The following is a 13,668-nucleotide window of genomic DNA, read 5'->3' on the forward strand; positions in this document are numbered from 1 at the left end:
GCGTAGGGAAATCCGCGGGGGATTTAAATATCCCCCGCGGATTTAAATAAACATGGCCGCCGCTTTTTTTCCGGCTTGGGGAAAAGCCGGAAAAAAGCGTCTAGACTGGCGCGATCCTCCGGAATAAAGCCCTTCAGGTAGGAATAAGAGATCCTCCAGAAAAGGATCCCCCCTTTATTCCGGAGGATCGCGCCAGTCTAGACGCTTTTTTCCGGCTTTTCCCCAAGCCGGAAAAAAAGCGGCGGCCATGTTTATTTAAATCCGCGGGGGATATTTAAATCTCCCGCGGATTTCCCTACGCTGACTTACCTGCTTTGCATCCCTTTTCCGGAATTTGGGGCCAGTGTAGACGTAGCCCTACTGATCTTCAGGAGCTAACCATCCCGCTGCTTTTCTAACATCTTACAACTAATACAAGTATCCATTACAAGCAATGCTGCATTCTGCACCAGGAACCAGAGAGCTCATAGATACTCCAGCAGGCCAGCCCCTCCAGGAGAGAGATGGGCAACCTAGGCTAGTGAGAGAGCTGCATGAGCGGCCTCCTTCATCCCAATGGGCCACAAGATTGTTGAAACCCAGATGGTCTCCCGGGAGAGGGTAGTTTTGCTCCCTGCGCTGCATGCCTAGAATTTGGGCCAGGGGTGTGTGTGTGTGTGTGTGTGTGCCGATTGAACCGGAGCAGTGCTGTGATTGGCTGCAGAGGGAGCACATGGTTCATCCTCAATGTTATGTGTAATCAGCATGCACCTCACTCCATGTGCCCTGGCTTTACCTGTGTGCTGCTTTAGTAATCCCAGTTGGGAAAAAACTATGTGGACAAAAGCTAGCAGAATCTGGCAACCCTGTGCTTGGGCAAGAGTAAGCAAAATGTCTTGTGGGCCGCTCCTAGACGCCAATAGGCTGCATGTGGCCCACCGGCTGAGGTTACCCACCACAGCTCTGGGATATAGTTATGGTGCCTACTGGTGTGTGCCAGAACATCTCGGAGAGCCGGGCTGCTGTAGGTCAGTGGTCGAGTCTCTGACCGGTGCTGGGACTGGCTGGTGGGCTGCAAACAAAGCTCTTTTCGCTCTGCCCTCCCCTGCTGAGGACTAGATGGCAATGTTTAGTGTTGCAGGGAAATTCCCCCTTTACAAATCGGGGCTTGCAGCACAGCAGGGACGCTTCCATTCTGCAGGGAGAAGCAGCAGCTAATATGTAGAGAGAGAGAGAGTGTGTGTGTGTGTGTGTGTGTGTGTCTTAGGGGCTAGGAACACCAGCCTGGAGCACTTTCCCCTTTGTCTTTTGAACACGCTGGCACAAGTGATCAAGTGACAGAGGGGCCCAGTGAGAGGCCTCTGTGTTGTGGCTGTCACCGTAATAGCTATTTATTCTTCTGTGTGTTTTGTCATCTTTGAAAGGTATTCAGGAATCTCCAGTACCAAATGGCCATTCCCTCCCGGGTAGAGATTTCCTTCGGAAACAGATGCGAGGAGATCTCTTCACCCAGCAGCAGTTAGAAGTGTTGGATCGAGTCTTCGAGAGACAACATTATTCTGACATCTTCACGACAACTGAACCCATCAAACCAGAGCAGGTATGATTGTGAACTGCCAAACTTTCTGTATGTACGCTTTCTGGCAGTAGACACTTTCTTGCAGGAACTCATCAAACACGTAGTACTCACGTTCTGACTAAGGTTGGAGAGTGGGTATCCGATCAAATCCTGTTTCAGTAAGTGCACAGCAATCATGAAGGAGTTTGAGTTTAAAAAAAATTAAAAGATGCTGCTTATAGGGTACAAAGTGGGGTGTGGAGATGCAGCCAATATTACCTTTATAGCAGAGTTTGCAAATAAGACCAAGGTTTTCAGATTTCTTCAGTTAATTTGGGTGCAGAATGAGTGTGATTGTGCATGCAAAGTGGGATTTTGCACATCTAAATGGCCAGTCTGTCATCAAACTGATCATTTGCACAAATGCCTAATTTGTGTATGCAATTTAGATAATTGCATGTGCAAATCAGTTATGTAGTTCTGAAAAATCTGGCTCTGTTTCTAGGAAGATCTTATATTTCCACTCTTGTTCTTTACATATGGGAATATGGCACTTAGAGGTGCTGACTTACTATGTTTGTTTGCCAAGTAGCAGTTTCTTGCTGCTGCCTTTTATACAGTCACAGTTGCAGTATGTGTCTTTGTGGTCCTCTGTGTGATGTAGAAATTAAATGATTGCTGTCAGTTCAAGAATAGGGTAATTGCTAACATCCTTCATTTCTCTGTGGAACCACAGAACTCTCTTGCTCACGCATAACCCCGTGAGAGCAATGGAGGGTTATCCAGAAAGTGGGAACACCCTGACTACATCTGGCGCCTGGTGGTAGCTCAAGGAATGGAGCAAAGTGTTGCTCTCAGTGTAGTGAGAGAGTATTATGCAGCGCTGAGAGTGATGCATTCTGGTGAAAACCCTAGGAGCTTTTGATCACTGGTGAGATCTTTTAGATACTGGAGAAGGTTCTGCTTGGCTGTGGCAGTGTGTTCTGCTTGTGAATGCTGCGCATCTCAACCCGAGCCCCTTTCCATGACGGGGTAGGGGTCGTTCCCCGTTAGAAAGAGCAAACGAGCCTGTCGGGGAGGGCGAGAGGAAAGCAAGCACGGAGACTAGAAGAGTGAAATGCCTGTGTGGGCCACTAGATGGTGATTACTCCATCGCTAACGTAGGGGATAACGTGGAGCATTTGTCCACATCCTTGACTCTTTCCACGCTGGTTACTAGACAGGTTTCTATTTGTTCGTTCCATTTCCTTACCTTCCCGGGTGAAACATGATGCAAAAGAAAACACCATGCTGGGAAATGCCAGCTTTGCCAATTTCTGAATCTCCCAGACTCTGAAGGATCCGGTGTCACTTAGAATTGGAGCTTGAAGCCAGCGTGCACAGCCTGGCAATAAATCCAGGCAGGTGAAGTGTGGTAGGGAACTGAACCCCGTTGCTCTAAACAAAACAAAGGGATCAACCCTCATGTGCTGCTACACTGTCCTGACCACCACATGTTCACCTGACTCTGATGAAAATCGATCACATTGGCACCTTTTCCTCTCTATGTTTGGGTGGCTGGTCCTGCTAGTTAGTTGTGAATTAAACAGGGAGGAATGGGCCGTCTCATTTAATAACTAAGGTACTTCCATACCTTGGAGGATCCGGGCCCAAATCCCAATGAAACAAACAGTTAGGCATCTCCATGCCTTGGCAGATCTGGGCCTAAGGGCTTGGTGCTGTGAGGTGCTGAGCACCTCCTGAGACCTTACAAGTGTCCATAGAACACAAGAACGGCCGTACTGGGCCAGCTTAAAGGTCCATTCAGTCCAGTACCCTGGCTGCCGACAGTGGCCAGTGCCAGGAGCCCCAGGGGGAGTGAATCGAACAGTAATGATCAAGCGATCTCTCTCCTGCCACCCATCTCCACCCTCTGACACACAGAGGCTGGGGACACCATTCCTTATCTGTACTGGCTAATAGCCATTTATGGACTTAACCTCCATGAATGTATCTAGTTCTCTTTTAAACCCTGTTATAGTCCTAGCCTTCACAGCCTCCTCCGGCAAGGAGTTCCACAGGTTGACATAGCTCCCACTGAAGTTACTGGGGTTGATATATTTAATCAAAAATGGAGTTGGCAGCCCTATTGCCATACAGAGGTCAGAGTACATGCACTCACCTGCGGTGGGATTGTATGACTGGCTGGTGGCTGTGCTCACATCTAGGAGACTGGCAATCTTAATTACCATTGCCACTCTGTACAGTACATAAGAACATAAGAACGGCCGTACTGGGTCAGACCAAAGGTCCATCTAGCCCAGTATCCTGTCTGCCGACAGTGGCCAGCACCAGGTGCCCCAGAGAGGGTGGACCGAAGACAATGATCAAGCGATTTGTCTCCTGCCATCCCTCTCCAGCCTCTGACAAACAGAGGCCAGTGACTCCATTTTATCCCCTGGCTAATAGCCTTTTATGGACCTAACCTCCATGAAATTATCTAGCTTCTCTTTAAACTCTGTTATAGTCCTAGCCTTCACAGCCTCCTCTGGCAAGGAGTTCCACAGGTTGACTACACACTGTGTGAAGAAGAACTTTCTTTTATTCGTTTAAACCTGCTTCATAACACACAGTCCCAATCAGCTCTCCACAGAGGGAGCCCACCTTAGTTTGCCTAAGGGAGCCCCGCTTCGTCCTGCAGACATGAACCGCCTGAAGTGGGGAGTCTCTCCAGCTCCCATCTCAGAGCCAAAGAAACCTCCCTGCACTAGAGAGTCATGCCAGCCTTATGAGCCTGATCCAAAGGCAGGAAGCCTGTTGAGTTCAAGGGTCTCTGCGTCAAATGCTAAGTTAGCAACGGGGGTAGGACTCGTGAGCTGTTGCTGAAGAGACACATAGACGTTGCTAGTGCAAGTCTCTTGCCCCACAGACTGGCCCATTGTGCCAATAAGCTGCCTGCTCCCTAACTGAAGTAAAGAGCCGCAAGTATCTGCCGTTTTAGCACTTTTACTCCGGCTCGGTCTGTCTTGATTTCAGCAAGTGGCTTGCTCCAGGATTTGGTCCGCTCTTCTGGCAGCGGAATGACACGTCTCAAGCCATTGGAATTGGCGCCTCCCACAGTGCTGCCTTGGGAGCCCCCCACGGGGACTTTCATACAAGAGTGCTGAGTAGAGATGTGTTGCGGCTGCAAAACGCACATCTAGCTTTGGAGATCTTTGGGGCATTGGTGCTTGGACGCTGGCTCTGCCCCTCCGAAAGGTGCAGGTCATTTGTGACATGTAGGTGAGACCCTGGTTTGGCTGGTGGTGGTTAAATGCAGTATTTTGGTCTGGCGACAGCTCTGCGTGGAGCGTCCGCAAACGAATGGCAAAAGTCTCCTGCCGCGGCTCCCTCAGCAGCTGAGGAGCACAGATGGGTGGCAGTGGGAACGCTACGTGCAGCTGAGGATGAAGATAGAGGGTAGAGAAATGGTTGTTTGAAGATAGCTTATGGAGGTCTGCCAGGTCTGGGTGTGGTTGCCCTCACTTCATGACCGGCACTGCCCCGGCCTTGATGTGCCCCCACTCGGAAGGAATTCAAGCTGAATTGGTTGAAATCCTCCCCTGGTCTCTTGCTGGTATGTGGCTGTCTGTGTCAGTGTTGTGTCTCGAGTTTGATTCTAGCCTGGGCATCATCCGTGCCAGATCAGTCTGCAGTTTTCAGGCTCCATAAGTTAAGTGAGCTTTAGTGGTGCCAGGACTGGATTGGGAGACTTCTAAAGGGATTGCAGGCTACAAGAGACACCAGTGCAGCATCTCCTGAGTCCGTGCTGAAGCAATGCCGCAGGACGGCCCTGGAAATGCTGCACCTCATGACAGATTGTTGTTCAGTCCTCATGACGCTTTGCGCACAAGTAGCTGTGCCAGCTTCAATTCTAGCTTAGCTAACTGTGTTTCACCTGAAGTTTCCTTTCTCTGTGGCATTTATTTTTGCTTCCTGCCCTAAACTGGTATGCAGTTTTTTTTTCTCTGATCTGCAAAACAGATGCTGTGTGGCACCCCCGGGATGACTGCAATGCAGGAGAGGGTAAATCGGATGATTGTGGCATTGTGTGTCGTATTGTGGCATTGGGCACAGCTGACAGACTTCCAGCTGAACAATGGTTCATATTTTAAAAGCATGTTAAGGTTGTCAAGTCAAGTCCTCGGAAGCTAGGAAATGCCAGATTGAAGGTTGCCCATGACATTGACACCATCTGACCTGAATGACCAATCACAGCAAAGCAGCCCAGTTTAAGGTTCAAACATTTCGGGACCATCTGCAAAGTAAGATGTTCACACCATCTTTCCCCAGACTGGGGTCACAACCTGCTTTTCCTTTGTGTGTTGTCTTGGGGTGAGGCCAGATCTTGCTGTTAGTTACTCCTAGATGGAGCTTCATGGGACATGCCAGTTGCTCATCCTGGTGCCTCTTGCTTCTGTGGGCCAGCGATATAACGCTGCTGCCGTAGGTGGGCTCCTAATGCCACCGGCAGCTGAACTGTCAGTATCTATACCCGCCAGCAGCCCCAGGCAAAAACCAGGAGTTATGTAATGAGCACAAATGTCCATACATTGGATTAAGTCTCCCATAGGCTGGGTGGTTGGCCTTGACTACAACCAGGAGTGTAAGTGCATGCGGCAATCACAGCTGTCAATGAGCAAAGCCGCTGGTAGCACCAGAAGAGCTTACCCCAGAGTTTCAAGTAGATGCAAAGTGCACCACTCCTAAAACTGGCTTTGCCCATCTGCACTAAGCATTGCAACAGGGCAGCTACGTTGCGACAGCTGCTGTCAGTGCTGGCTCCATTCCGGACAGTGCTGCAGGATGTGTCGTCTTTGCAGAATTAACTAATCTAGCCCCGCCCACTCACAAAACCATCTCACCTGGGCGCCGGGTGGTGCTTTAAGCTGGGCTAGCTGGCCCATCTGGGACTGCAGCCTACTGCTGATCCTCAGCTGCCGCTGCCCGCTTTTTATGGAGGACTGTGGCAATAGACCTCCATTGCCTCCCCACCCTTGTGTCCAGACCAGCTCTCCCTCAGCTCACTGGGAAATCTCAAAGCGGCTCCGTGATGGCAGCAGCACCAAGAGCCGTAGGAGGGGCCCCCAAAGCGCCTGCGAGGAGCCAGTGTCTCTGGAGTGGCTTTGCAGTGGGGCTGCTCACACCCAAGCGGGGCTACCTTGGTGCTCAACGTGAGTCACCAGTATCCAGGTGTAACTGTGAAGGGAAGACATCCCCTTAGATCGGTTGCTGATGGGGCAAGGTTCCTCAGCTAAGTGTGGAGAGACTTCTACACGCTCCTCCTTACGATAGGGAGAGATCGCCCCAATGAAACCCCAACAGGGTTCCTAAAAGTCCACGTCATTTTTCTGAATGGGACACGCACTCCTGAATCATGCTGACACTTCTGAAAATGTTACCTACGTTGGCCAAAAATGGGGACAACTTTCAAGAAAACACTCACAAAATATTCAGCCTAGTTTTTCCTTTTCCCTGCCATGGTAATTCAATAGTTTGGTGGAATTTGTCACCGGAAAACATTCCAACCATTTCTCTGCTTATAAAAGTGGGATGCACTTTGACCCAGCCGTGAGAAATCCATCCCATTTCTGTGGTCCATATTTGAAATGTTCTGAAAAATCAACATTCAGAAAACGTTGACCAGCTCTGAGATGCTGCAGATTTGAGGAGACACATGCCCCTTTCCCCTCTCCCATCCCAAGGACAGCAAATGGTCATGGGCATACCGGTGGGGCTGAGGGGATTGCTGGGATAGGCATTGAGATCTTCATGCACAATTTTGGAGACAAACAACGTGAAACTTGGTAGCATTCAGACATTTCATCTGACGTTCACTTTGAGATTTTCATGTTCTTTTGAACCTGAAATGAAAAATCAAAGATGTACAAAGATACTAAATGTATTGTCAGTGAAGTTTGTATACACTAAAACGATCCTCTTTTGTTCAGGTCTAATCTCTGAGCTGTACTGTTTCTAATCTTGTATTTGTCTATATCAGTCATTGTTTAACCGAAATAGCTCAGGTCCTCGGCTAGCATAAATCTGTGTTGCTGCATTGAATTGAATGGAAACACTTCAATTTGCACTAGCAGAAAATCTAGCCCAATATATGCACCAGAATCAGACAACTATTTGGGTCATGAATTTCCTCAGAAATCCAGTTAAGATTTGTTTTGTTTCTATCTTAAGTGGATTTTCTGTAACACTCCAAGAATCGCACATGAGTCCAATCCAATACTCATTGGAGCTGACGGGAATATTTCCATTGACTTCAACAGGGCTTAGATCAGAGTCATAATGAGGCGTGACCTGATACGACCAAATAAAATACTATGTAAATCAAAGATTTAAAAGAAAACCCCTGGTTATTAATAGCAGCTAATTCCCAGCTCTGTGCGGCAATTTTTCTGTTACCGTTAGATTAAATGACAAATTCAGTTTGGGATAAAAGTTGAATATTTTAGATTTGGATAAGCATTCATGAGTTTGTTTACAAAATTTGGATGACAAGTAAATCAGGGTGAAGGAAAAAATGAAATGTTTAAAATGAAATATTGCTCCTTAAAACTCCTTCTCTTTAGAAAGAATCAGGGTAAAGCTGTGTCTAGACTACAACCCTCTTTTGACAGAGGGATATAAATTAGACACTTTGAAATTGCAAATGAAGTGGGGATTTAAATATCCCACGCTTCATTTGCATAATTGCATCATGGCAGTCTTTCAAAAAAGTGCCATTTTGAAAGTAAAACCACGGTCTAGATCATTTTTTGAGGAGTACAGGATCTTTTGAAAAAGCCTGCCGTTTTCGAAAGAACTGCGTCTAGACCAAGGTTTTAATTTAGAAATGGCGCTTTTTTGAAAGAGTGCCGTGATGCAATTATGCAAATGAAGCACGGGATATTTAAATCCCTGCTTCATTTGCAATTTCAAAGTGTCTAATTTACATCCCTCTTTTGACAGAGAGATGTAGTGTCGACGCAGCCTAAGGTAGCAGAAGGCTAGCTGTGTTAGTCTGAATCTGAAAAAGCGATGAGGAGTCCAGTGGTACCTTAGAGACTAACAGTTTTATTGGAGCATAAGCTTTGGTGGGCAAAGATCCACTTCATCAGATTGACAAAGTGGATCTTTGCCCACCAAAGCTTATGCTCCAATCAATCTGTTAGTCTATAAGGTGTCACAGGACTCCTCGCTGCTTTAGCCTAAGGTAGCTGGACCAAGCATGTATCTTAGCTAGGGAGAAGAACTGAATTCTTTTTGAAAATGTTCAGTTTTCACTTTTATGAATAATAATTTTAAGAAACACGTGTCAAATTGAGGATTTTGGAGTTTTCCATTTAAAGGATCTGTACTGCATAAAGGATGCTGCAGTATCTGTAGGAATAAAACTAGTGAGAGAGGGATGAGTGAATAGTAATAGCCTCCTTATACAGATCGAATTTGGGCTTCAGGTATAAAAACGCACAAGACAATGACATAACAAATGACTTTTTTTCCTGGATAACCTAATTCAACTCCTTGTCAAGCACAGTCATTAGCTGACTACAAGATGAGGCGCTGACCAGGATGCTCACTGTTTGCGTATGCCACTGGGCTATGAATAACACATCCTGGTTTCCTGTTAGGAAGTACAATAAATCCTCATTCTTCAAAAGTTCTGAAAATCCTATTAGCCGGGAAATTATTTAACTACGAACATTCCTTTAATCTCCAAAGTTCATTCCTAGTGAAGTGAATCTTGTTGGATTATAAAACAAAACATACCACTTTGATATTTATTGAAATCTTGCTTAAGCCTTCTGTGGTCTAGCACTGGGCACAATCTTTCAGTCAGTCACCGCTTGTAAAGTCTGTGGGCCAAATTCTGCTCTCAGTTAGTCCATTGACGTCAGGGCATTTATAGGGCTGGCGGAGTCCAGTCTCTCCAAAACAGTGTGCAAAAGCCACAAGTTAAAACAAGGGATCACTTGGTGATTCTCTGTTCTGTTCTTTCCCTCTGGGGCAGCTGGCACTGGCCGCTGTCGGCAGACCAGACACTGGGCTAGATGGACCTTTGGTCTGACCCAGTAGGGCCGTTCTCATGTTCTTAAAATTAAACACAGCTCAACTTGTGTCTCCTAAGATTTCCCTGTAGTGCTTCCTATTCCTGCTTTCCTAGTTCTCTTTCTATAGAGAGCCACTCCCAAATTCTGTGTATCTCTTTTGGAGTTAACAAGCCATACTTACCACAATAATTCAGCACTTTATAGAAGTTGCTAATGCCCAGCGGGCCATCAGGCTGGCAAGCCGAAAACCAAATTTGACCTCTTGGCAATACAAGATATTGAGGTAAAACTTTGTCTGGGAGAACACAGCTATAAGAATGCCTTGGAGTGACTCACAGTCAATAAACTTCTACACACGCTACTTCAAAGAATTGTTTTCTCTTCCTCAACACCAAAAGAAGTAAATCTTGGTAAAACATGTGGAACCCTGTCTGATACAAGTACTCTTTCTGACTGTGATCCAACACCTGCTGGAACCAATGAGATACCCAATTGGCTGCAGCTGGCATTGAATTGGGCTACATGAGGTTAATATTTGCCTTGCACTTCTCCATAATACTACCACCATTACTCTGCCCAGCTTTGGCAGTGAAGCAGAGCTTCCCGGAGAGCTGTATCTTTGTACTCTGGAAGGCAAGTGTAATAGGTGGCTTTCCAGCAATGGGCAGGATTTAGCATACCATCTCATGGAGAATACGTACCGCCTCATTTCATCATTTGTGGCTTGAGTTGCAATTGTTCTTATCCCTGAAAAATGGCAGTGGAATGGGAGGGGTAAAAATAACCTCAGAGGAAAATAGATTTACAAAGCAGTGTCTCTCTCCAGTAAAACTACCTGTGATTCTGTCTGTAGTTATGCTGGGGGGAGAGAGAAAAGCAACTCCTAAATAGGGCACAAGAAAGCACATCAGGAATAAAAGAAAACCCTTCCTCTATTTACTCTCAGTAGACTATTAAACAACACCAGGCTATTAATTTGGCTTTTGAGTCTTCACTAAAGCACATAAAAGCGCACAGTTGTCAAATGGAGTTCATTTTAATTTCCTTTCAATCACAGTAAATTATTCAGGTGATAAATCAGCTGGGGCAGCCTCCTGGCTGTAATAGAAACCCTAATTCCTGGCTAATTATCCAGCCCATTGCTGCCAACAGATCAATACCGCGCCACAATGGAAAAGGGCTCAGGGCCTGTGATGGGCAGAGGCAAAGACAGCAGCTGGGAACAGTGACATGCCTGTGACCTGCCTTGAAGTTCAAAGGTCGCAGGAGGCTAAACGGTGCAAAGGGTCTTCCCCCTGCCTTTTTTCAAAGGAATGCAGCCCTTTCCAGTAGCTCATTTATCCCCGGCTTGCAATATTTTGTGGAGGCAATTACGACATTGCAATTCACAGCTTGTCCTTCTCCCTTTCCCTTTGTTATTGCTCCTTTGCTGGCCAGTCGCTGCTCACGGGAGCTGAGCCCACAGTCTGCCTGGGGGGGTGCATGTACTAGACAGCCCCTGCCGGGTTCCTGTCTGGAGTGGAATTCAATTGGCCTCTCTAGTTATGTACATGAGAGTAAAACACACATTCTTTGGTTTGGGCTTCCCATGTCTAAGATGTGGGGCATGTCCCCTCTCTTCATCCATTTACATCTCTTGCACTTGTGACTAGGCTGTTGTATGGCAAAACATCAGGCTGCCAACTAACCCGGTGAGGCCCGTGTTCCAGGCTGTCCACCCTCCTATAACCCAAAGGGCAGATAGCCCTATGGCACAGCTCTACTGCCATACAGTAGCTCTGTGACAGGTCTAAACCCTCTTCATGGTATCTAGCTCCCTGAGCTTCCAGGGAACAGTTGTGTGGCCAGCTCTGGAAGCAGAGGAACACATTTTGTAATGCTCAAAAGGATCCGTTAGTCTAGTTAAAGAGCAGTTTTGATCGGCTAGGAATTCCTTCAGAGCTAGAGGTCTTTGACCAACTAGATGGTGACTTTGAGAAATAGGCAAGAGTTGAAGTGAAAGGGGGGAATAGAGGATGCTGTGAATAGGACTCAATTCAAAGGGGGAAGTAATTCCTTTGGAAGCAAGGCATTATTATCTCTTCCGGCTGTTAGCAAAACTTGGCTGTTCAAAAACTGCCCTTTGGAGAAATACCCCGAGAACAGAGACTCCTCGCCATGTATTTGAAGTCTTCTTTTTGCTTTTCCTCTCTGCCAAATACCTTCTGTCCACTTTGATTGCCAGCCCTCTGCTCACACTTTCAGTGATCCTTGGCAGTCAATGTGAGTCAATACTTCCTATCAAATAATCAAAAGGACTTCAGCTGGTAGCAAAAATAAGGGGACTTTGGTCACCATTCTGGAGATATGTGGTGGATATTATTTACACAAGATGTGTCATCACTTGGCTCTTTGGTTTCAAATAGACAAGTGGCCAATTTTTTTTCCCATTGGGACAGTTTTCTCTCAGAAAATGAATTTTTTGTAGAAATTGAAATATTTTAGAGAATGGGTCAATTAAATTTTCAGTGGGAAAATGAAATGAATGAGATCAACTTTCTCCTTTTGGCTGAATAAATCCAAATAGTTCTGATAATTTCTGAACTGGAATGAAAACTGATTTCAAATGGTTGCTGTTTTATGCAGAATGGAAACTGCAGTTAGTGATCAGCTGTAGTTCTGAATATAGCAGGAGCTGAAAGCTTGGCATTTTCATAGGCTTCATGGGGAGTTGAATGCATTCAGCACCTTAATCTGGGCTCCATACTCAATAATCCCTGTTCGCTTGCACTATTATTTATTTTTTTACTGAGAGGGCTAAACCGACATCAGAGGCCCATTGTGCTGAGCCCAGATCTTCTAACTCCCTGTTTGATACCTGAACCACAAGACCATCTTTCCACTCAGTGGGTAAAAGGAATGTTGGGAGCTTCTTTATTTTGCACCCTAAAAAAGTGTGTCTGTTTACAGAGAGATGAAAGGAGATACCTGTTGCTGTAAGAAAAAACAATTGTTCTTTTTAGATTTTAATTTTGCCTATTTAAAGAGGAACTGCATAATTTTTGTATATAGGAACCCCTTTAAAAAAACCCCACAAGACCAAAGCATCTCTCCTTCCCTCCATTCTGACTCATGAACTTTTGTATGTACATTTTTCAGGAAAAAAGTGTATTTCCCATGTGTTATGCCGCCTTGTGACAGGTCATGTTGGATGGCGGCTAGTCATATTGTGCTATATTCTGTGACATGAGGTAACAGTGTGACTCATGATGCTCTGAATATTGCGTAACAATTGATTGTGGTTGCTGAGAAATTTCATGGAAACTACAGCTGCAGAAATCCCGAATCTTTACAACAGGCTTCAGAACACTGATTTTATTTCTGACGGACTGGCACTACCTGGGCGAAGGGCGACTTTCGTTATCAGAAGCTGTCAAGGATAATTCTCCAGAAAAAAAGGGAAATGTATTAAACGTTTAAGAAGATAAAGGATATTAAAATAAACTTATTGTAACTAGGGCTGGGTGAATACTAATTTGGTCTCTGAACCACAAAATTTGAAAAAATATTAGTTTTGGGATATGCAAAATTATATTTTTTTCATTATTTTTCTTGCCAAAATGAACAAACCATAAAACCTCCTCATTGTGGGTCAAATGAAGCATTTTGTTTGACCCAAACCAGAATGTTCTCTTTTGGTTACAGATTGTGGTTTTTAGCCCTTTCCCTTTTGTAGATGTAACTTTAAAGATGAAAAGTAGAAACAGCGAGCTTCCAAATTAACAAAATGAAACAGTTCTCCTTTTTGGAATTCTTCCTTTTTTCCCCCCCAATGGAAACTATTCTCTGAAATTGACCTAAATTCACAAACTGTTTCAGTTGACAACCCACAACTCAGCTCACAACTTAGTCACCAGTTTCCCTCAAATTCTAATTGCAATGCAAATGAAGAAAACATCCTAAGTAGTGACAGGCAAGACTGTGATATTCCTCTCTGCTGCAAGAGCTTTGGGATGAGAGTCTGTGGTGGGTTCCCAATATTGAGAGTGTTCCAGAGCTTACCCTGTGCTCAACTTTTCCGAATCATGT

The 13,668-nt window shown here is 45.6% G+C and overlaps 1 protein-coding gene across 10 annotated transcripts in view; it reads left to right on the forward strand.

Annotated features, from left to right (window-relative positions):
- PAX5 (paired box 5) overlaps positions 1 to 13,668 on the forward strand; it is a 209,134-nt gene that overhangs the window by 85,690 nt on the left and 109,776 nt on the right. For all 10 annotated transcript variants that reach the window (XM_075931256.1, XM_075931260.1, XM_075931251.1 and 7 more), the window contains exon 6: positions 1,404 to 1,579. In XM_075931256.1, the coding sequence (XP_075787371.1) occupies positions 1,404 to 1,579 (176 nt within the window). The remainder of the gene's footprint in view (positions 1 to 1,403; positions 1,580 to 13,668) is intronic.

Source organism: Pelodiscus sinensis, chromosome 6 (assembly GCF_049634645.1).
Source record: "Pelodiscus sinensis isolate JC-2024 chromosome 6, ASM4963464v1, whole genome shotgun sequence".
In the NCBI taxonomy this organism is placed as follows: Eukaryota; Metazoa; Chordata; order Testudines; family Trionychidae; genus Pelodiscus; species Pelodiscus sinensis.